The following is a 24,315-nucleotide window of genomic DNA, read 5'->3' on the forward strand; positions in this document are numbered from 1 at the left end:
ACTGAACCTTTTGGGAGCGAGGTCTCCATATCTGACAGAGGAGGGTGTTAGACCATCTAACAGAGTGAATTGCAATTGGCGGGACACGTGAAGAGGCTTTGACATGAAACGCTGTTTTCCTCCACCAAGTAATTCCTCCCGATTACGTTAGTGGGGTATCTATGAAAGGATCACTCTGTGTGTGAATATAGTGAAAGTTGGACATAAGTACACCTTATCTAAGCACAATTCTGATATAAGGAACACATGCTTACATTTAACTGGTGGGGGGAAGGCAAAGGGCAGCTGCTGCTACAAACCCACTATTTTGGATATAAGCACACTTGTGCTTGCTCACAAGAGGTGTGAGTATATCCAGCTTCTACTACACATACAAAATAGAGCGATATCAAACAACAAAAGGCAAAGGCAGGTTAAACACAGCTGCTCTTGCAGATATGTTGTATACATTAATACAGTACATAAATATTGCATTTTGGTGTTATTTTCCACAAACAATGCCTTCCATTTGTAATAGCGTGAATACTACACTGTCGTGAATCCGTATATATGTACCCAGCTGCTGCAGCTACAAAAAAACACCCCTGATGACCTGGGAAATAATTACGATTCGCCACTCACACATTGTAATAACTTGAGACGGCACACACGCACGGTGAGACTTGCTGCCACGGCCGGGCTGGGAAGACGTGGGTGGCAAGACGTGGGTGGCAAGACGTGGGTGGCAAGACGTGGGTGGCCAGACGTGGGTGGCAAGACGTGGGTGGCAAGACGTGGGTGGCAAGACGGGTGTGGCAAGACGTGGGTGGCAAGACGTGGGTGGCAAGACGGGGGTGGCAAGACGTGGGTGGCCAGACGTGGGTGGCAAGACGTGGGTGGAAAGACGGGGGTGGCAAGACGTGGGTGGCAAGACGTGGGTGGCAAGACGTGGGTGGCAAGACGTGGGTGCCAGGGCTGGGTCCTGCACCATCAAACGTCCCCGGCCTAAGTTCAGGGCGCCACGGTGGCTATGAGATGTTAACTACCTCGCCTGGTATGCAGGCGGTCGTCGGTTCAATTCCAACCCTGACGCCTGCTGTATATTTTGAGTTTGCGTGTCTCTCTCTCCCCGTGGTGGCGTGAATTTCCTCCAGTTACTCCGGTTTTTCCCTATACATTTGGAATCCACATGCGCTTCCAGTATTTTTCTGCTATAAATGTCAACACCATAAGCTGCTTCGTTGAGCTATCATTCGTGATGGCAAGGTCGCTTTTGAAAAATAGCTGTGTAGCTCATTGGGCCTGGTTAAAGTAAAAAAAAAACGTGTTGTTGAGTTTAAGTTCAATGTTAAGGTGCCCCCTCCACCACCATCTGACAGGAGCTGAATCCGTGGCGTGCCCACAGACAGAATCCATCCCGGCTCAGCGCGGAAGCAGCCCGGGATCCTTGCGTCCGATGACTCACGCCCACACCCCCCGTGCATCCACTAATCCCGCGGGCCCTTTTGTTCAACAAGAAACACTCATGCCACCTGCATTGTGAGCCGAGCTCCACTGCTCAATAATTTATGATTAATGTTGTTGCACATTAACCGTGTTACGTCAAGTCGGTGAGCACTTTCAAACACAGCGTTCGCATGCGCTGTATCCACGGATGTATTCACACGCCTCGCGTGGAAGTCACGTCGTTTTTTTTAAACTAAAACTGTACCGGTTGCGAACACGATGCCACTGTTTTCCCACCAGTGTATGGGACTCTAAAGTGCGGATGGGTAAGGGGTTGTAAGGAAAAGCATTTCCCCAGAGCCGCTGTCCCGTTTGCGGAAATAAAAGTTTCCATTTGTTCTGAAAAATAGGACACAACTGCAAATATTCCTCAAAACACCTTTTCTAATTAATAGGCACACAACAACTGCCATTCGGCACTAAGTGGCGGTGACGTCACCACGGCGCTTGTGCCAGGCTAGGTGCACGTTGAGGCCACGTGAAGTGTCGAACGCCCGCTGGCAGGAGGTCACGGGGCAGACCCAGCAGGTGCCACGGGTCGACCGACTGAGATGAGTGGCCGATGCACCACCCGTGCCCCCTACTGTGCCAACAATCTAATACGCATATATCATACTTTCTCATACTCATACATGATACATTCTGGATCTGAGTTAACACGACGCTCAACACTTATATCAGGAACCGCGAAGATGCATCAAAGATGGGAAGCTTATCATTTACTGACAGGCGACAACACTATGGTGAATAAATAATAACAATAGCACCAAGCGATAACACAAATAACATTACCTACTGTACAACATGATCGCCGCCGTGTAGTCCTCTATTTAAATGCAAATAAAAAGGTTTGATTATATTATTTGGTGCCGCTGCTGTTGCAGCATTTGACGGGGGCGCAGAAAGCAAACTCAACAACAAAAGCAACCCAACGCATTCACGTCACTTGAGTTAATCGAGTAATGCCTTTTCATTATTCAAGTGTTTGTCTATCACATCCAGTGGCGACTATGACGCGGCTATTCACGTGACAATGTAAAAACTGGTACATTCGATAACATGCTCACGAGGCCCCATGGTGTCGAGTGTGTGGTCTCCAACTCCCGGCATCCACTCGTCACCTCTCTGGCTTCTCGATAATGAAGGGCCATCGCAGCCACGATCATTATCCACCTATCGTATCGTTTTCCTTTCAACGCCACAGCGCCGTTGCCAAATAAAAAAAAATTCAAACATCATTTTATAAAGAAAAAACAACCACGCGCGCACGCGCGCTGTGGTAAACAATAAGGAACTAGACAGTCACGCGTCGACTTTTGAAACCGAGGAGTCTGTCTAAAAAAAAGAGTGAATCATTTATTGCGGTGTGCGGGACGGTGCCTCTCGCAGGGGTATTTCCAAAACGAATTCCGGATCATTTTGTGATCTCATCCACGGCCAGCTCGCTCGCTCGCTCGCAACATCGGCGCGCGCTTAAAAAGACCCCCGGCGGCAAGACAGCCGTGGCACCGCAGAAAAGCTTCGCCGGCGAAGTCACCTTGCCGGCATCGGCAAACTGCTGCGCCTCTATTCTCACCCGCCCGGTCGACATCAAAAAGAGGCGCGCGCCGAGACTCGCCCCAGAAGGAGGAGGAGAAGGAGCGTCGCGTCACCGCGGCGTCAAAGGGCAGGGGCGCTTGGGTGAGAAGTTTGACTTCATTGGGCACACGGCCACGGCAAGAGAGGACACGTCCTGGGCTTGGTTGCGTCCTCGCGCGCGACGGCTACGGAGAGTTTGGCACTTTTTCGCGTTAGACACAAACACACACACACAACAAAAAAATAAAACAACCGCCACGATCAAGTATTTTACACTTCCATTAATGTTCTGCTTATTTCTTTGCGTGGGAACTTGAATCTTCGAAAACTTCAAAAAGACCGACAAGGTGCGTAAACCGTGTTTTTATTCACCTTAACTGCGGCTGTTTGGAAAGCGACGCGTCGAGCGAGATGCTTCCTGCAAACCACCTGCACAGTTTTGTTGAAACTTTTTTTCCCCAAGTTAACTTTTAGTTTTAACACGTGATGCGCCAGTGCGAGCAAGCTGACTCTCTTGGTATAATCGTTCGGTACGGTTTAACTGACTCCGCGTTAATTCAGCTGTCTCTCATTATGCATCGCCTCGGTCGGCCACGATTGGCACCCGCCTGCAATCCAGCAGTTGAGAGGAAATGGTTGGCATCCCACCAGACTGTAAGATGGCAAGTATCGCAAGCAGTGTCTGTGAATGGAACTGCGTGGCCCTTTCACTGTTATCCCTGCGTTATGCACCCGGTTTTCTTCTAGGCACAGTTCAACGTCTCCATATCCGCCCTCACCAATTAGTCACCCAAAAGGCGGCGCAGTGGTTTGTGCTTTGCGTGTCATTTTCTTTCCATGCTCACAAAAAAATCTAACCTCGTTTAAAAGCATTTACTAATATTTGAAGCGCTTTTTTATTCGTCCTTCGGTCACCTCTTTGAGCGTGGTGCAACTGTCATATTTTACATGGTGTTCACATTTATTTGTGTTTTTGTTACGATTGTTATGATGCCTATTTACCCTTGGAAAACCTCACCGAGTCCCACGACTCTTTTTTTCAGGAGGGTCTTGCCGAGTTGTCATAGTTGGTGATGATGACGACTGCTGTTGTGTATAGTCTCAATTGAGTAATTTGTGGGTCATTCTTCAAATTTTGGCAAATTTGAATAACATTACAATAATTATCCACAACCTAACTGAAGAAATACAATTGCTTACATTGTCATAATTTACACGTATTAATATACCGCCCCTGCACACAAAAATGTCACGGTCGGCTACACACGGTGCGAAAGAAGTTCAACATACATACCTACATTATAATGACAATATTTCTGATACATGTGTCATAACAGATCGTAAGCAACAATTAGAATATATATTTTGATTTGGAACAAAGGGTGCATGGCTTTTCATTAATGAGTTGGGTTTCCCAAAAGCATTCCAAAATGCTTTCTTCCGCCTCTTAATTTCATCATTTTGATCTCCTTTCCCCTTCTGTAACTGTCCCAATGACACACATTCTGTTGTGTTTTCCTCTGGGTTGCCCTCCGACAGATACCTCCAGTATTTTTTTTGTTTAACTAACTTTGTCGTACATTACATTTGCGTGAACGTATCACGAGCCGACTTCTTCATTTTCACGGCGACATTAAGAAGTTGCTTTGCGAAAATTGCACTGGGGACAACTCAGGCGTTCATATGATTGAGAAGAACATTGCCGTGGGGATCTTTCGCACTACAACAGTGATTCTACTGTCGAATGGAAAATATGGGAAACCACTTAAACTCCACACGATTGGCGCAAGACCACGGACAATGGCGTTATTTAGCACAAGGAGAAAAAATGACTTGTACACTTGGCAATATTTCTAAGCAAAGCACGCTTGCAAAAGAGCACCATGAATAATGTATGTCTTTAATGTGTGCAAATGCAGCCACTCTGAATCTTTCATGAGTTACCCACAATAGCAAATCCTGTCTATTCTGCGATTAAAATTGGTGTTCCAACGTAAAATAACGACATGCTGAAAACGTTGGCATACTCTTGTTATCGGTTAGGAGCAATACGAGTGAGTCGAATATGGTTACGAGCTAGAGATACACCTCGCGTCTCACATCGATTATGGAGTCAGGGTAAACACTACCCGCTTGTGATTGAATGAGGTGGAGACTGCTCTTCTGTGCAGGGGATAACAGTGGACACGTGCACAATTGTGGCATAGCCTGGATAGTGTCGTGATAAAACAAAATACATGCAATACCTTCCAAGCATATACAAACACATACGACACAGGGCGGTGTGATGTAACTACCAGATTGAATGCTGGCGGTGAAAGCAAGGCTATTAAACCACAATTATTGTCAATTTAAATTATATAGCCATAAGAGATACGTAAGCTCTTGGCAAACATATTTTCTTCCAAGCAAATGGGGATTCTTATCATTTTGAGATGGAATAAAAGAGTTCGAAACGTCAGTAGTGAACAAGAACGATGAAGTAAAGCGAAGAGAAGTGTGTCGAGATGTTGACTACCTCGCCTGGTATACAGGAGGTTGTGAGTTCGATCCCGACCCTGATGCCTGTATATTTGGAGTTTGCACGTTCTCCCCGTGGTCGTGTGGATTTTTCTCCGGGTCCTCCGGTTTTTCCCTCCACATTTAGAATCGACATCACGCGTTTCGAGTATTTGGCTGCTTTACATTTCCACGTGATGATAAGCCACTTAGGTTGAGCTTTCGTGTGTGGCCATGGCCCCCTTCTGAAAAAGAGCCACATAGCTCAGTGGGCCTTCCCTGGTAAAATAAAATTTAAAAAAAACCAGTGACAACACCAACGAGAGAGTGCAATGCATTCGTTTTCGCTGGAATCTACACCCGTGCCAACTTCATTTCATTTCAGCACCACGATGGACGGCAACATCAGCAGCGGCTCGCTCAACATCAGCAAGCTCGACAACTTCACGCGGGGACTGCTCACGGGACGCCTGACCACCGTCGCGTTGCCCACCATCTACGTGCTGGTCTTTGCCGTCACGTTGCCCTCCAGCGTGGCCGCCCTGCTGATGCGCGGCACTCGCTCCTTCAAGCCCGGGGCGGGTCGCGCCGCCGCCGCCGCCGCCGCCGCGGGACGCCGCCCGTCCCCGACGAGCATCTACATCCTCAACCTGGCGGCCGTCGACCTCGCCTTCATCGTCTTCCTCCCGCTGCAGATCGCCTACCACTACGGCGGCAACCACTGGCCCTTCGGCCGCTTCCTCTGCCACGCGGTCACCGCGCTGCTCTACCTCAACACGCACTGCTCCATCTACTTCCTGGCGTGCATCAGCGTCGACCGCTACCTGGCCGTCCTGCACCCGCACGGCTTCCACAGGCTGAGGAGCGGCCGCTTCGCCGCCGGCGCCTGCGCCGTCACGTGGGCCCTGATGGTGCTCGCCACGGCGCCCCTGCATGCCGTGGACCTGACGCGGCGCGTGCCCGAGCTGGGCGTCACCACCTGCTACGACGTCTTCCCCAAGAGCGACGCCGTCGTCACCTTCTTCCAAGTCTACTGCGTCGTCTTCTTCGTCGTCATCTTCCTGCTGCCCTTCTGCGTCACCATCTTCTGCTACGTGTCCGTCATCTGCAAGCTCGCCAAAGGCGGCGGCGGGGCCGCCGGCGCAGCCGCCGCCGCCGCCGCCGCCGCCGGCGGCTGCGCCAAGGTCAGCAACTTTCGCCGCCGAGCCATGCGGCTGTCCACCGTGGTGCTGCTCATGTTCGTCACCTGCTTCGCGCCGTGCAACTGCGTGCTGCTGATGCACGCGCTGCTCAACTGGACGCGCGGGAGCAGCGGCCTGTACGGGGTCTACCGCCTCACGCTCGCCTTCAGCAGCCTCAGCGCCTGCCTCGATCCGTTCGTCTTCTACTTCAGCTCGCACGAATTCCGCAGGGCCGTGCGCCGCCTCTTCCGCCGCGGGTCGTACGCCGGCACCGAGGTGTCGAGCCAGGAGCACGAGGCCACCTCCAACAGCAAGGTTTAGACGGGCGAGGCCGGGAACCGAGGCGGCGGAGGGATTTGTAGAAGCGAGGACTACGCGATGCTGGGGTATCTTTGGAGCTGGCCGCGTTGCCGGGAAAATACCACTGCCCTCGATGTTAAGTAGCAATTTGCAGTTTGGATAATTTAAGCCAATTCCTCTATTGGCGGTGTTCACATCTCACTGCATTGACTTGATTAGGGATACTTGCACAACACAGCCCCCAGCACGCAATTAGTCTCTGTAAGATTGCACACTTAAAACTAACATTATTTATTTGCATTTCTAAATACGTAAAACGTTGAAGAATTACAAACACAACCTTTGAACTGTTGTCAGAGCGCAGGGGGTGGATGGCCGTGTGTGTATTCTGCAGCATGTCGTGCCGGGTCACTGGAGCTGGGCTGCATTGCATCCTGAATTCGTGCATTCTTACTGCGTCTGATTTCAACGAGCCAGACATGACAGCGCTATGACACGTTCGAGCGCCACGGGCTTACGAGTGCATGTTCCCCATTCCCGTCAATGAAAGCAAACTCACTTTCGACCACCCAAATGCACAAAGTTATCCGTACCAACCAGTTGAGTCCCCCGGAAATGGATTTCATGAAACAGGTCTTTAAAATGTCCCATGTCTGAGATGGAGGAATACATTGTGCGGGTAAAACTTCCCATCAACTCTTAGATATGACCCTTGCTGGTGTTAAGAGGCTTCGTCTCACCTGACCTGCACACTCTCCACTGAAGGCTAAATGCGACAACTCGGGTTCCTGACATTTATTCAAGCTGTCAGGCAGGCAGGTGATTACAAAATGCAAATGATTACTAAGATTACTCGGAGGTTAGCTCACCAGTCACTGAAGTTGTTTGCGGAAAAGCAGCTAATCCATAACTTACGTTTGGATTTGTCAAGACAAATGGAAATGTTAGGATGGTGATGTAATTTGCAAGAGTATGCCATTGCATGCTACTGTCCTCGCACCAGTTGCAAACTCAAAGAACAGCCACAGTTCCCAGTTCATAATAATACACGTACTTCAGTAACAATAGTCCCAAGTCTTGCAATGCCGACGAGATGAAGACTCTCAATGCACTTAGAGCCTATTTAATGGAATGACAATGATTTACTTAAAGTGGAAATCCTACAAATGGGGTGTTCTCCCATTTAAAAAAATTGCATGATGTACTGAACCTTGTGTAAAAGAATCCCGGCCAAATTACTCAGGCTAATAAACACATTCGTGCCTTATAAAGGTACCATCTTTCATTGAAAGAAGATTAATTAGGCCGCAGCTTGAACTGCACGGTTGAAATATTGTCAACACATTCCTCGTAACAGGGGTTGAGCAACCAAAATAACAAGAAGAGACATTTTTTTTTCGAATTCGGTAAAACAAAAATCGATATTTCAAGAAGCCGCAATGCACAACGTCACGAAGCAGTCCTTTGAAGGAGCCGCGGACGGCTCTGGAACCGCACGCAGGTTGCCTACCCCTGGCTCAGATGCTCCAATTGTTTATCTCAGCAACAGCGCAGAAGAGAACCATTTGAAGCGCTCGTCCCTAGGAGCCTCTCAAACATCCGCGCGGATGCGTGTCGCCAACACCACGGGAGACGTGGAGGTTTCGAGGGACGAGACTAACGCGCGTGCGTGCTGTAGTTGTATCTACCCGTACGTATGTTCCGTATGCATGTTGAACTTCTTTCGCACCGTACGGGCAATGACGCGGCACAACGGTAGCGCGTTCGCCGCTTACTGCAGACGTTCACGGTTCGAATCCAGCGGCCACCCTGGTTATTGCCGCAGTGGTGTAACAACCGCAGCTATTACCACGGCGGTGTAACAACCACAGTGTTGATACACAACGCCTGCTTCACAGCACACGTTAAAGATGCCCCGACGTCATTCGCAAGAGTGGGCCGTCGTGTGCCGGCATCAGGGTCCAAGTCGGCCAAATTCGAAAATTATTTGCAAATTACATTTTTCTTATTCCACGCAGCGGCAATCATCGCCCCCTGCCGGCAGGCTAACGTCCATTTGCAGGCCAGGTGCTGAGTCAACCTGTGCCACACAGGGACGGCTGCCGCTGTGGGTGCATTTTTATAAGTTTGAGATGTGTTGCAGGGAGTATAGGCCACTAAATCAAAAACACATCATTAACCTTGCCCAAACTCCTGTCTGAATATAATTACAGCTGATATCTTTATGGACACCCTAGACAGTATTTTCCCCATCCATGCATTTAAATTAAGGGTAAAAACACACACGTTCTTCTCGAAATAAATTCTGAAAATCCATGCAGAAGACTTCAACAGTCATTGTGGCTTAATGTCCCTGCTTTTGGGAGTAAGGAAGCATCGCACGGCGATTATCACTAAATAATGTCTTAATATTGTTTTCACACCACACTAGACAGCACTCCACACATGTATGTGTGATGTATAAATCACGAGTAATGTGCCATTACATTCGTGGAAAACTGCATGAGTAGAGCTCTAAAAATCTAACGTTTGAAAGTGCTTACACCCACACAGTGTAAAAAAATAATACAATCACGAACATTGCATAAATGTCTAGCTTGACAACTTTGCAACAATTTTGCAGACCTTTGGAATGACGCAGAACTTTTTTCAGTAAATTTCATTGAATAGAGAACGTGGAACGGCGCCGCGATCACACACATTGAATGGGCGATGACGCATGAACATCTACATGGCAACGGCCTCTGAATATTGCACGGAAAGCACTAACTTACATAATGCACTATTGTAATGATTTTGCAAGCAGTTTTATTTTTCCCCAAAAAACGGTCGGGTAAAAAAAACGGTCGGGTAAATCAATGCAAAACTTTCTCGTTGTAACATTTATTACCCAAAGAGATTTACTGTTAGTATTTTTTTTTTAAAAAAGTATCCCATCTCTTGTGCTAAAAATGTAAAGTACATTCTTCGCACGTGCACAGACGAATACCGCCGTATGTTGTAAATGATCGGTGGGACGATGCCTCGCTCGATGCATTGATTAAAATCGACTCTTGCGCTCACAATGCAGACGTCCAATTGTGTCCGCGCGGGATTTAATAACTTGGGGTTCGCGTTTCATCGGCAATCGGCTCACGTGACCCTGGAAGCCACGAAAGCTGCCACAATCCACCACAATGTTCGCAAAGGGACCAATTCTTGACAGGTAATCACAACCAACAGTCATGACAATTCATCGAATCGTTCCAGGCCTATTGTAAGCGTGCGCACTGTTCTCACGGTATACAAAGAGACACGACGTGCAATTTTTTTCAATTCTAATTATCCTGACATAGCTTCCAAATGCTTCCACAGCTCCATATTTTCACAATGACTGGATAGCAGACTGACATTCCTACTGATTACGCAAAGGCCTTTTATTATAGTTGTCTGCAGGAAAGTTACAACAAATCAAAAAGTGATTTTTTTTTGCTGTTATCTTCAGAAATGTTTCTTCCATGTTCATTTCTGAGCAGTATTCCATTCTCTGTTATTTATTTTTCTCTAAAATTACAGTAACCGCGTAAAAATGTTAACATTGGCCCAACGTTGGCATGTAGTTGGAACTGTTAGCCCAACATTCCATGTGTACTGGGAAGGCTTTCATGTGGAATGTATGAGGAAATTATAATAAACTACAGTATATTAAAGTTCTGACATATCACCAAACGTTTTAAACCTCTAAAATGTATTCCATATATACAGCTGGATTTATGTGATTTTTTCAGATAAAGTCCATACATTTGCCAATAGCAACAGGCCAACTCGAAACGGGCATCCTTGTTCTTACCCAGTGAGTCATAACATCGCTTGACACCTCTACCCCTGCTGTCACTGTGGACGATGACATCAGTCGCAGCTTGAAAGGGTGTCTATGAAGGAGGTGAATCCATGCAATCGGCAGATGTGCAAATGTTCGCTGGAATAGTCCCCAGCAGGATCGTGAGAGATTGTGACTATTTGGAGAGGCCTTCAACCGGTCGTCAATTGACCACGGTTGATGATGATGATGATATTTCAAGTTCTGTTGAGAATGCTACTATTGCTTGCATAGTCTACAGTTGTAACAAAAAAAAACTAATGCAATGTTTTGAAAATGCACCATGAAGCCACTCCTTATACAGTGAACACAAAAAGTCAACATGATTTTCTGCTCACCGCCACACTGAGGTGGCACTCACCTGCTTACAGGGGTGGAAATTCCACGTTCATACGACAATGGAGAGTCTATCAATAAGACAACCACTTTTGACTTCCGCACAAAGTCATACTCAATATAACAAACCCCAGATGGATGATGGGCTGAGTCAACCCCCATCCCCGATTTGAACTCACAACCTTCTGATCTAACTCTACTGCTGAGCCTCCTGACGAGACAGCACAGCTTATACATGAATGTATATACATAATGCTCCCATAAGCATGACATTAATGTATTGATAAAATGTTCACAGCCGTAAACGTAAATGCACGTTGGTGTTTGACCGCGTCCATTATTTGCATGAATTTGCAAAGAAATGTACGAATATATATAAAAAAGCATACCTTGCAAAAGGAGTGATTTACAATTGGCGTTCGCAAACACCCCCACGTGTATTTGGGAAAGCCGCACATAAATCGTACGTGAGCCTTGCTTGAAAAGTAAGAGAGATACGAGGGTGGCCAAACAGTGTTGCGTTAAATTCATGTCTCGGCAGAAGACAGTTCCCACCAGATACAGGGCTTGCCGGTAGAGCTCGTAACGTAACCAAAACACAAAACCTTCACGACTTCACCATTGACTTGAGTGAAGCTTCATGCTAAATCAGTCGATGGTGCTTTCCCATCAACCAATGAACCAGATCCCTTCCCCATTTCTCGTATCGCGTATTGTAGGCTCAACTCAAGCGAGCATTGTGGAAATACTGCAATATTAACCACGTACAATGCGTACATTTTCTAATGATTCATTATGAATCACTGCGGTTAGGGCACTGCCCTATCAACCTCGCCCCCACCGAGTTTGATTCCCAGCCATGGCTAACATTGGTGGTGCGCTGTATCTGAACCGATCGATCTAAACTCTCCCCCCTCACCGTGCACCAACCCGCACCGACCAGCGTGGTGAAGTATGGTCAAAACACCCCCACCACAGATTTCATATGGAGTGGGGCGCCTTGCATCTGGTGTATAGTTGACAAAAGTCTTGCCGCCTGTCAGAGAGACATCTGCCCGGAGCGTGCAACAGCGAGCTCAGTTCATTGTACACGATCCATATACAGTTTGATCTAAAGCTTTCGTGACTGCAGTGATATTCATATTCTTGGTTCTTTCGGTAAAGTCACGTTGAAGGGAAACAATAAAATAATAAAATATATAAAACAATACAATTCTCACGACGTTTCGACTGTAACACAAACAGTCATCATCAGGTGTGAAAACCAACGGCAAGAAACAAACCGCCACTTCTTTCAAATGTTTCTTGCCGTTGGGTTTCACACCTGATGATGACTGCTTGTATTACAGTCGAAACGTCGTGAGAATTGTATTGTTTTATATATTTTATTATTTTATTGTTTCCCTTCAACGTGACTTTACCGAAAGAACCAAGAATATGATCCATATACAGTGTATTTATTGGACACTCTTCCAGTGTGGGAACTCCCCAAACCAGTTTGAGGTTTTGAATTCAAGCCTACGAGCTCTGACAAGCATGACTGAGGCTACCGCAGAGGAGCCAATTGCATACACCCACCGGCACACACACAATGCACTTATCTGTATTTGGTTAATGTGTTTCTGTTGGTTTACACCGCTAAATATTCATGCTGTACATGTACACACATGTAGACTTTTTTTTACCAGGTAATGCCCACTGAGCTATAAGCGACCTGGCCACAATGATAGCTCAACGAAGTGGCTTATCACGTGGACATCCATAGCAGCCAAATACTTTAAACACATGTTTCTCAATGTGAAGGGATACAAAATCCACGCGACCGCGGGGTGAGGGGGGAGACACAAACTCTCAACATACAGGCGTCTGGGTCGGGATAGAGCCCACGACCTCCTGTAGACCAGGCGAGGGAGATAACATCTCGCCACCTCGGCGCCCCGATCTGACGAGATCAGGTGCATTCTGGGTGATGTGTGGTCATCGGGGGTGAAGGGAGGGGACCTGTACGATAATTTTACATCCATGTACAGCATATACAATTCATAAAAACACATTTTCGTAGTAATTGTATGTGTAAGGTCAATAAATGGCTATAGAAGATGTTTCAGTCATTTGAAAATGTTGTTGACCCTGTGCTGCAGTCAGGTCTCCTGAAAGAGCATCGACTCTATTAGCCTGTGTCATTTACACGTGGGGGGGGGGGGGGTAGGTGCTTATTGAGGTACGGAAACCATACAAACCCACTCTTCCTCATCATGGGACCTTCCTTTGCCAGTACCAAAATATGAGAATAGGTTTTCCCCTTTTATCTGGCAACAAAACAGGTGTTAAGATGTTAAAACTCCAAACAGAAACCTTTTACAAGGAATCATGTCTGCATTAACCACAATACTTGTGGTCAGAATGCAAACAAAAACACTGATAATATGATGCATTGTCTTTGAAACTGACCAATCAGTTTGCCTGGTCCACTCCTTACTCACATTAGCATGAGATTTCAAGCTTTCGTGACTGCAGGGATTCATCTTCTTGGTTCTTTCGGTAAAGTCACGTCGAATGGAAATAAAAAAATAAAACATAATAAAATAAAATTCTCACGACGTTTCGGCCACAACACAAGTAGCCTTCTTCAGGTGAAGGAACACAACTGTCGGGACGACAGCGCTCCAATGAACACTGCTAAGCTTGGCAGCTTATTTTAAGCTGGGCGGGAGGAGCAGAGCGCCTTGACAAAGGAGTTTACATATCAACAGAAGAATTTAGCATTGAAGTAGCTGTGTTAATGTGAGAGATTAGCAGGATGTTAAAGTCAGAAATTAGTATGTAACTGGGAGATTAGCATGATGTTAGTGTGAGGGATTAGCATGTAACTGGTCACGGAAGTAGCTATGTTAAAGTCAGAGTTTACATATCTATAGATGCATTTAGTATATTGACGCTAAAGAACTGCAACTACCCAACTATCATACAATAAGCCGATGTGAAAGAACTAAGTATAAACTACATCAATATAATAAATGTACTCAATATATTCTTCAGTAAGTTGAGCTATTAACATAAAGTAACTGGGTATACACTATGCTATATAATGAATACCATATAGTAAACTGATAAAAATCTTAAATATAAACTACATCAATGTTATCAATAAACTCAATATACTCTCCAATGAGCTGAGCTAATAACAATAAGTCGTTATACATTACAATTCTATGTCGAAAAAAAAAAGGTGGTGTTTTTTTTCTTTTCAACGTTAGCACCACGGAAAGCGACGAGCTTTGTTCAGACGGACGAGTCCATCTATGCTCAGAACGGAGGAGGGGGGAGAAACAACTATGCTATAAACTAGACTACTATACATTACAATGTTATACTTCCAATCTAAACTACATTGTGTAATATCGTATACACAGCCCATTATGCATTATATTGATGTCTCCAACTAAACTTTTTTCAACATTACACGACTATACACCGTAATATACACTGCCATAGACAAACCCCACCCTTGAATTATACAATGCGTTGCTATACACTACCCCATACTTTACACTATCAAATATTTGACTTGTAATATTACACTATGTATTATTCTACCAACCCTACTGTATACCACACTGCTGTATATTCACTATACAATTACGATACTATAAATTGCCTTAAGAATTATGTTAAACATTACACTGTTATACTATTTATTATTATACAACATGCTATAAACAATACCATTGACCGTCGTGTGAAAGGTATTAAGAGGCAGTGCCAGCGAATGGACTGCGGTCTGAAAGTCACCATAAAAAAAACAATCAAGAACCGAAATGGTTTATAACGTCTTTCCAATGGTTACTAAGCCAGAATCCATCTTCTCGGTTGAAATTGTCTCTGTGTTTGTATATGTGGATGGCCTCATGAACGAATCTCTCATGGTAGCTGGATGGCTTGCAGAGAACCTCTGTCTTGGAGAAGTCTATAGCTACTTCCGTGACCAGTTACATGCTAATCCCTCACATTAACATCATGCTAATCTCCCATTTACATGCTAATTTCTGACTTTAACACCCTGCTAATCCAACACTTTAACACAGCTATTTTAATGCTAAAGTTTCTTCTGTATGTAAACTCCTTCGTCAAGGCGCTCTGCTCCTCCGACCCAGCTTAAAAGACGCTGCCAAGCTTAGCAGTGTTCATTGAAGCGCTGTCGTCCCGACAGTTCTGTTCCTTCACCTGAAGAAGGCTACTTGTGTTGTGGCCGAAACGTCGTGAGAATTTTGTTTTAATTTTATTATTTTATTTCCATTCTACGTGACTTTACCGAAAGAACCAAGAAGATTAGCATGAGAGTCAAGAGAGTTTATACTCTGTTGAAGCAAAAATGCAAAGTAATAAACAGTACTGCATATGCAAAACTATTGCATTCTAGCAGCTTAGAAAACAATGCCTGGAGAAAATAGCGGCATTGGTCCAAATAACAGGAATTGTTTTTTTCATTTAAACCAAACGTTATGCAGATGTATTGCAATGACACGCACACAGCACATGTGTATCAATAATGATACGGCGGGAATAGAGAGCATAGGATTACAAGCGAGGTTTGATTCTTCGGATAAAGTCAGCACATTGCAAGAAGACACGGATTTCTCATCGCATGAATCAAATCATGCAGGCGTCCCGCTCTTACTCAGTGATAGCTAAAATTGGTTATACCCACACCTCCCCTGGTGTCATCATGGAGAATGAAATCAGAGATGCAAGTGAGATTACGTCAACCACAGAGACGGAGCGCTGCAATCAGCTCGTGTGCAGGTGCCAGGTAGGTCATTAAACTCAAACTATAAACAATTTTAAATTTACCGGGTGAGACCCAGAGATATATATCTCTTTTTCAGAAGCGACCTGGCCACAAATTATTGCTCAGCGAAGTGGCTTATCACGTGGACATTTATAGCTGCCAAATATTCGAAATGCACGTGTGGAGGGAAAACCCGGAGAAAAATCCACGCGGCCACGGAGAGAACATGCAAACTCCAAATATACAGTAGCATTGATAATAAGCAGTACTGCACCAGTCTTTTTCTTGACTTGTCCAAAGACATGCCAATCACATTTACACGGTACAATAACATGCAAATTTCTCACTTGAACATCACTAGCCCCCCCCCCCCCACCTTCGTTTATGACTCTGGGGCTACGCCCATCTCTAACCTTTATAAGCAGCCTGCATCAGCAGCTTCCCTCCTGATGAAGATTGCTTGCGTTGCGATCGAAACGTCGCGATCTATTATTTTTTCTTCTACCCACGTGACTTTACCGAAAGGACCAAAGAGTATGGATTCCTGCAGTCACGAAAGCTTCAAATTAAGATTGTCCAAAGCCTTTGATACAGTCGACCACAACACCCTGCTGAGTCAACTAAGTTGCCTTCGTTTCTCCAAAACACGCAGTGGAATGGTTAACAAATTACCTCTCTTCTCGCACCCAAACTGTATTCATAGATGGTTGAGGTCAAACAGTGGTTAAGATAACAAAAGGGGTTCCACAGGGTTCCATCCTCGGCCCCCTCTTGTTCTCTCTGTATGTCAATGACTTGGGCACTGACCTGGATCATTCCAGGGTAAATCTGTTTGCAGATGACACGACACTGATTACTGCTGGCCGCTCTCCGGATGACGTGATTGCTAAGCTCCAGGGTGATTTCAACAAACTACATCAGCTAGTTGCTCTTAAACTAGTCCTGAATAGCTCCAAAACCAAGGTGCTATGCTTCTCACCAGGACTAAAGCAGGAAGTTATTTTTCCCCAATTACATTATTTAAATAATTATAAAATAGAGCAAGTCAAGATCTATAAGTATCTTGGGGTCATCTTTGATTCAAAACTGAATTTTCAAGATCACATTGATTTATTGGTAAAAAGATGAAATAAAAACATTGGCTTTCTGTATCGATAACAAGCATTGCTTCCCCCTATGTTCCGTTTGGAATTAATAAAAGCTACCATACTTTCTCTACTTGACTACTGTGACATCGTATATAAATCAGCCCCCGGTACTGTACTGAAGAAGCTTGACTGAATGTATCACTCGGCCTTAAGATTTGCATTCAACTGCCCATATAGGACCCACCACTGCGATCCCTACATTGGGTCAAACTTAACATCTCTTAATGATCGACGGCTTGTGCACAAGATCTTATTTATTCACGATGTACTTACAAAAAAATCAGCAACTACCTGCTGGATCTCCTCACTGTTTCGAAGAACAAATGTGACCTAAGGTCCTCGCTCATTTACCAGCTTCACATTCCTTATTGCCACACAAATACTGGAGGAAGGGCCTTTGCTGAAGATGCACCTAGGGTCTGGAATGCTATTGCCAATAAACTGCAACTTGGATCACTACCTGTGAGATCTTCACTCAAAACTGCTGAGGAGCTGTACACCCCTAGTTGCCACTGCTATGCAATGGCCTGAAATAAAATGCATCGCTCCGGATGACCGCTGCAAAGTATGATATTGAATTTTGATTATAGTGTGCTGATCTTTAAAGGTGCATTGAAAATGTTTGATACTCCTACTGAGACTCCTGCTGTTATGGAGTGACTCATGCTGCCAGCTATGGCCGCGAAGTTTGGTCGTACAACAGTTATGTATATCGTTTATTGATAAATTTGAATCACAGTTCCTATGATCACTGTTACATTGTTTTTATAGCTTTATTTTGGTGATTTCAAAAACGTATGCTTTAGCCATGTTTGTTTGTTGTAGTACAGAGTTAGCCTGATAACTTTAATCTAAATTGTCTTATGATGATGTCTTATCGTTGTTATTGTGACTTGCATCCCACTGGGATTTTTGCACACAGCGTTGAAATACGTTGTTTTTTTCTGGAAGACTTTGCTGTTTTTTCCTGGATTTTTCTGTTGCGCGTAGTCACTTTAAGACGTTTCTTGTTCACGTTTTTGTTTTGTTGTGGTTGCACCCGAGTCAAGAGCCGCATGGCTCACGGGGTTATACCTAATACATGAAACTGAAACCCACCCCCTCGTGTGCCGTCTTGGCCTTCATAGGTGCCACTCACTAACAGCACTTGCCCCTACAGTCTGCTGAGGCTATACGGGGGTTCTTTTTTTGGTCCGGGCACACCTTGGAGGTCGTACGTCTACTGAGCACAATCGGCAGGATGGGCAAGCCGTGTTGGCGAGGTGGGTTGGCGTCTTCTTCATCTTCTCTGACGCTGTTTCTATTCCTTACCCACAAGTCGTGTTTGTCAGAAGCCCTGTGCAAAAAAAAAAATCTCAATTCTGATTTTTTGTTGTTTTATTTTTTACCTACGTGACTTTACCGAATAGAACCAAAGAGTAAAAAAATCTCACTCGCGCGTGGCCCGTACCGCTCCGCGAGACGTCGAAGTGGATGCTTTGTCTCGCGATTTCACGTTGTAAGCACAATTCCAAATGGCACGGTCGGCTACGTACGGTGCGAAAGAAGTCCAACATACATACACGCGCACATACTGGATTTGGGGGGGGGGATACGAAGCCCCAAACCCCAGGGGCGAGTGTGGTGGTGGCAACGCGTTGGAAGTGGAGCGCGACGAATGACGTCACACATTTACACTTCACCGATCGTGGGCAGCACACGTGACGTCACGCGTAAATGACGTGTCAGCAGGCGACCCGTGTGACGACAGGCTCTGCACATGTCGAGAAAATATTGTAGACGTTGCAAATGACAATCGTGAGGCTAATATTCAACCTAAGTGGGGTTGTCTGAGATTCTATTTCAGTCGACGTGGTCCAAAAATGACGATCGGGCAAGAGGGCGACCGATGGCATGGCCGGCTGTGATGACGAGAGAGTAACTCGCTTGAACGAAGACGCAGACTGTGATCCTTCAGTTAAGAGACTCACGTGGCACCGAGGGGCACCAAAGATGTTGACGAGACAGCGCCGTGTCTGCTGTGCTTGTACACAAACATTGAGTCCACCCATTAGCTCAGCTGATCATATTGAGGGGGGGAGGGGATATTGCTCCGCGCACTCACATTGAACAACGAAAGAATGACTTCGACGTTTGACGGCTTTTGCCGACGAGACTACAGCGTAAGAGAATGACTCAATGAACGTCACAGACTGACACTTGACTGGAATGCCACAAGTTGTCATCAGCCAGACGAAGGCTACTGAGTAAACTAAAATAACAAAACGATGACTAAATTAGCACTGGTGGCATGCGCGTGCTAACAATCATGACATTAGACGTAGAGATCTGTGCTGGGGAGAAAATAAAATGCAGTGATGTACATATCCTGTGAGTCTTAACATGCTGAGGCACGTGGCAACCCTGTTCGCCCTCTCTCGTATGAAGAAGGGACGTCATAACAGAGCCAGGCACGGGCTGTGGAGTCATTTTTTTCCCTCCTGATGACGATCGCTCGAAACGTAGTTTTTATTTTATTTACTGTTATTTTTTCTATCATCGTGACTTTACCGAAAGAACGAAAGAATAGTGTGTAGTAATGTTACACTCAGTTTCTGATTTTATTTCAGGTCGGAGTACTTTTCGTCAGTAAATTTGTTTTATTGTAATGACTTAACTTGTTCATGCATTCAGTTAATAATTTTAAACATTAATCATTGACTTACATTTTTTTTAAACAAAGTTCTATTTGTAAAACAATTTCATTGTATGTATTTGTTTACATTTCTTAGAAAGCATGGACATTACACCACGAACGTGACATCACTTCCTACGACGAGATATTTTCGGATCAAACCGACACAAAATCTTATTTGTATCGCCCAAACGTCATTTCTTTGTCCGCTTTTGGGATTTTTAATCCGAAGATCTGGAGCACATCACTATTTTAGAAACACACTGCAGCATACGTGTACCACGATTACATGAGTGCGCACACTCATGCCATTCTTCATGCTTCAAAAATCCCAGCACACAAGCAGTGCCAGCCACGACGTACCACTTGTCATATTGGCAAGGATAACGCACGCTACGTTGTCTTTCCGTGAGCATCATGGACAAAGCAGATGTGATTCTGCGGCCATCTGGAACACTCTTCCTTCCGATATTAGGAAGCTGCTCATTCATGAATTCATTCAATTTATTTACTGAGTAAAAACTCGCCCCCACTAAAGAGGGCATCGCAATACTTCACAGTATGAATTAAACGAAAGCAGTCCTACCTATAACATCGAGACATATAAAACAAATATCAAAATGCGGGGACATACTCAAGGACCGTCGCACGGAGGAGTACCTCTCCCTCGAGCGGACAGTTGCCCGCTTACGAGAAGTAAAAATGTAAGCTACTGGAGCTATGCACTTTTAAATCTAGATTGAAAACTAATATCTTTAGAACTGCTTTTAGTCTGTTGCCCTTCCCCTGGCACCTCTGATTAGCACGATTGGCTACGTACGGTGCGAAATAAGTTCAACGTACATACACATGGTGAGAATAGGTTTTTCCCCTTTTATCTGGAAACAAAACAGCTGTGTCAAGTTGTTAAAACACCAAACTGAAACTTTTCACAAGGAATCATGTGTGCATTAACCACAATACTTGTGGTTAAAATGCAAACAAAAAACATACTCTGATAATATATGCATTGTCTTTGAAACTGATTGGTCCACACCAGAGACAGCTTTCTTTTGAGCCTCGTCTCAAACGGTGTTAGACCAGAGGACGCCTTTTACGCCTTTTGGCAAAAGGAGGTCCCATGATGTACATACAAATAATCAACAAATGCAAAAAAAATCACCACAAACAAGCGTGCTGGACGAGAGGAAAGCGGTTGTTTTGCACGCTATCAAGCAAGCTCCGGTTAATTGCATTTGCACAGCGCAATGGCATTGTGTTTTTGTCGCCCGTGTTGCAGTCGCGACACTGTTGTGTGTGTCCGTGTGTGACAAAGGAGGCTGCAATATTTACCCAAAGATAAACACGCGCCGAATGGAGGCCGCGTACAGCAGGCGTGCAGCACAAACTCACGCAAACGCTGGAAGGGCGCACAAGACGACAGGATATCTATAACTGACACTTACTGAAGAAGCCAGATTGATGTCAAATGGATGGAATAAATGGGCGAATTCATCAGAGCAGGCTGGAGCAGTGAATATTAGCTGATGTGCCAAACGTGAAATGGACTGGTGTGACATCATAGGACTATGAGGGGAGGCCTTCACCCAGCAACGGATAGACACTGGTTGAAGATTATGACTTACAAGATGACCCATCATGGATCTCATACAGAGGTACGCATGCACGTACGTTGAACTTCTTTCGCACCGTACGTCAGCACCCTCACAACCCAACTCTAGTTTTCACATAGCTCCTCTTTCGGAGTATACCGATTGCACGTCTAAAACGTATGGCCGCATTCGATTCAGTACTTCCACGATGTTCACCATATCCTTTGTTGAAATCCCCAGAATGCTTCACCTCATCAGAAATTTCCCCAACAAAAACATTCACATCCGTTCACGGGACCCATTACCCTGAGGAGCCTCGGCAGTCATGTATTATGAAACGTTGCGTCCAACTAGGATCCTTGTCTTAAAGGGAGGGGGCCCTTGTCTATAAAACATGTGACAGTTCACCAGCATTGATTGAAGCAAGGCTGACCGCGTTGAAGCCGGCCCAGAGCTTGCTTGCGTTGAATCAATGCTGCTGAAATGATGCATTCACAGAGGGCCGTGTGGCCTATGGGTTGTGGTAAAAAAATGCTCTTATTTTTTATGCGGAGAGACATATCAAAGAGACATTGTCTGCTTATTCATTAACTTAACTTGAACCAATTAACTTCCCACAACAACAAACTCCACGCAGGGTTAACCAATCTCCCACCACCCTTCCTCAACTCAGCATCCTACTGTTTTTTTCCAATGGTATCCGTTTCACAATGTGTCTCCACCAGTGGCTCTTAACCTAGGGTGCGCGCTGCACCCCCTGGGGGTGTGAGATGCCATTTCTGGAGGTGCGAGACATGCCAGACTTTTTTTTAAGAAGGCAAATAATCGAAACACAAGTTAAGCACGGGCACGTAAGTACAACTACTTTGTTTCATCAAACCCTCGATGTATTTCTTAACATTGTACATTTTTTTTTTTACGATTGAGAACCAAAGGGGTGCAAAGGTTAACCACTGGTCTACACCCTCACCTACTTGCTACAATAACCGTGACAACACCTGGCTTTCCAACACAACCCTATGGTCGATTCGTCCACCCTCCACCAATCCTTCCACTGACCCTGCTCACGCCAGCAAGTTGTCCCGGTATGGAGACACGTTGGCAGCACTTCCATTCTGTACACAAAGCCAGCATCGTCCGTGAGCATTGTGTCCAGATGCAAAAAAGCTCCGTTATAACTGTTTTAAAAAATCAAGAATATACTCACATTAACGGAGGAGTGTTAGACGTTCGTGAAGAAGAAAATGTGTTTACGAGTTCAGCCTGCTTGAATTATAATTATAGGGCTCTCGGTCAACCTTGACAAAATGTTAATAAATACGCAAGTTTTCATCAAACAACGTGGTTGTACTTACGTGTCCGTTTTTAATTTGTATTTTCGATTATTTACCTTCTAAAAAAATCTGCCCATGTCTCGCACCCCCAGAAAGGGCATCTCGCACCCCCCAACTTAAGAAGAACCACTGCTTTATACAATCTACCACAACCTGCACTCAATCTCTCTTCTGCTCGTTCCACACAAGCAGTTGCCCCAAGAGTTGGAATTCTAGACAGTGGCACGATGAGTCCAGGAAATTCACGTCGCTCTGAATAAATGTAGGAGAGAAATGAAAGAGTGCTGTGTTTTGTTTCCTCTCTCACTGCCCTCAAATAAAATTAATTGATTCCGGCGCGCAGGTGTTCACCACCGTCTCGGGAAATGGCATATTCGAAAAAAAACAAGACAGCTGCCTAATGCCTTTCTGACTCATGCTCATAGATGTGTGGCGACCCGCTGTTTGGTACAATGAGCATTACGCATGTACCATAAGTCATTCAGCACTGAGGATCCAAAAAAAACACGTAAACTCCAAACAACCTGCAATCAATCCAATCAAAACAACAGGATGATAGCGGGCTGCCATTAGCAGCGGCGTTCTACTGCAGCTGAGATGACGCTCTTGCAAACAAACAAAAAATCTGGCAAAACATTTAGGAAAAATGTAAGTGCAAAAAAACATGCTTTGCATTTCATTTACAGCAATATTACGAATAATTATTGCGAACGTGACTCTGATTCAACATTATCACGGATGGATGAAGGACAACCGCCACTAATGGAACACGACAGATTAGCGCAAGGCTTTTAACAACTGCCAAGATATCAACCGCACGCATTATCAAAGTTCCAGTCCATCGCCCTGCTGCTATCCAAGCGTCAAGGAGCCGGCATGTCCATGTCTGCGCTAAGCCAAAGCATATTTCTGTAAAATCCAGGTTCAGTATCGGCATGAACAAAAAAAAAATATTAACAATTTTAGTATTTCACCGGTTAAGGCCCACTGAGTTATATAGCTCTTTTTCAGAAGCGACCAGGCTGTCACAAATGATAGCTCAACGAAAGTGGATTATCATCGTGTGGAAATGTATAACAGCCAGAATACTCTAAACGCACGTTGATTCTAAATGTAGGGGGAAAAAACCAGAGGACCCGGAGAAAAAATGAACGCAACCACGGGGAAAAACACACAAACTCCAAATATACAGGCAGCAGGGTCAGCATTGAACCCATACCACTCTGTATTAAAGGCGAGGTATTAACATCTGGCCACCGCGGCACCTCTCATACGTTCACATCACCGGGTCTCAACATTTCTCTTGGTCTCGCCAATCCACGCTTTATCACCCTTGCCACGACTGATTTCGTACAAAATATGAGATTTCTCTTGATGTGGAAGAGAATCCTTGGGGTGCAAAAGGATCCTGTGCATTTGGGAGCCTGGGTTTTGCTGCACCCTTTGACGATTTTCTTTTTGAGGATGTGTTTAGATATTTTCGGTCAGGGCATTATGGCTTTGTTCCCTTCCTCCCTGGTGATGGGAGACAGTTGCTGCT

General features: G+C 45.2%; 2 protein-coding genes across 3 annotated transcripts in view; one reads left to right on the forward strand and one right to left on the reverse strand.

Annotated features, from left to right (window-relative positions):
• DTD1 (D-aminoacyl-tRNA deacylase 1) overlaps positions 1-24,315 on the reverse strand; it is a 94,749-nt gene that overhangs the window by 15,552 nt on the left and 54,882 nt on the right. The gene's annotated exons all lie outside the window — the stretch shown is intronic.
• Positions 2,985-9,961, forward strand: LOC116947896 (S-geranylgeranyl-glutathione receptor P2RY8-like). The gene is made up of 2 exons (XM_032964177.2): positions 2,985-3,410; positions 5,948-9,961. Exon 2 carries the CDS (start codon positions 5,955-5,957, stop codon positions 7,062-7,064), a length of 1,110 nt encoding a protein of 369 aa, XP_032820068.1. The 5' UTR covers positions 2,985-3,410; positions 5,948-5,954; the 3' UTR covers positions 7,065-9,961.

This window comes from Petromyzon marinus, chromosome 31, assembly GCF_048934315.1.
Source record: "Petromyzon marinus isolate PM22_M1 ecotype Great Lakes invasive population chromosome 31, UKy_Petmar_22M1.pri1.0, whole genome shotgun sequence".
In the NCBI taxonomy this organism is placed as follows: domain Eukaryota; kingdom Metazoa; phylum Chordata; class Hyperoartia; order Petromyzontiformes; family Petromyzontidae; genus Petromyzon; species Petromyzon marinus.

Coding starts and splice junctions, on each gene's coding strand:
- LOC116947896 (XM_032964177.2), top strand. CDS start 5,955: ATGGACGGCAACATCAGCAGCGGCTCGCTCAACATCAGCAAGCTCGAC.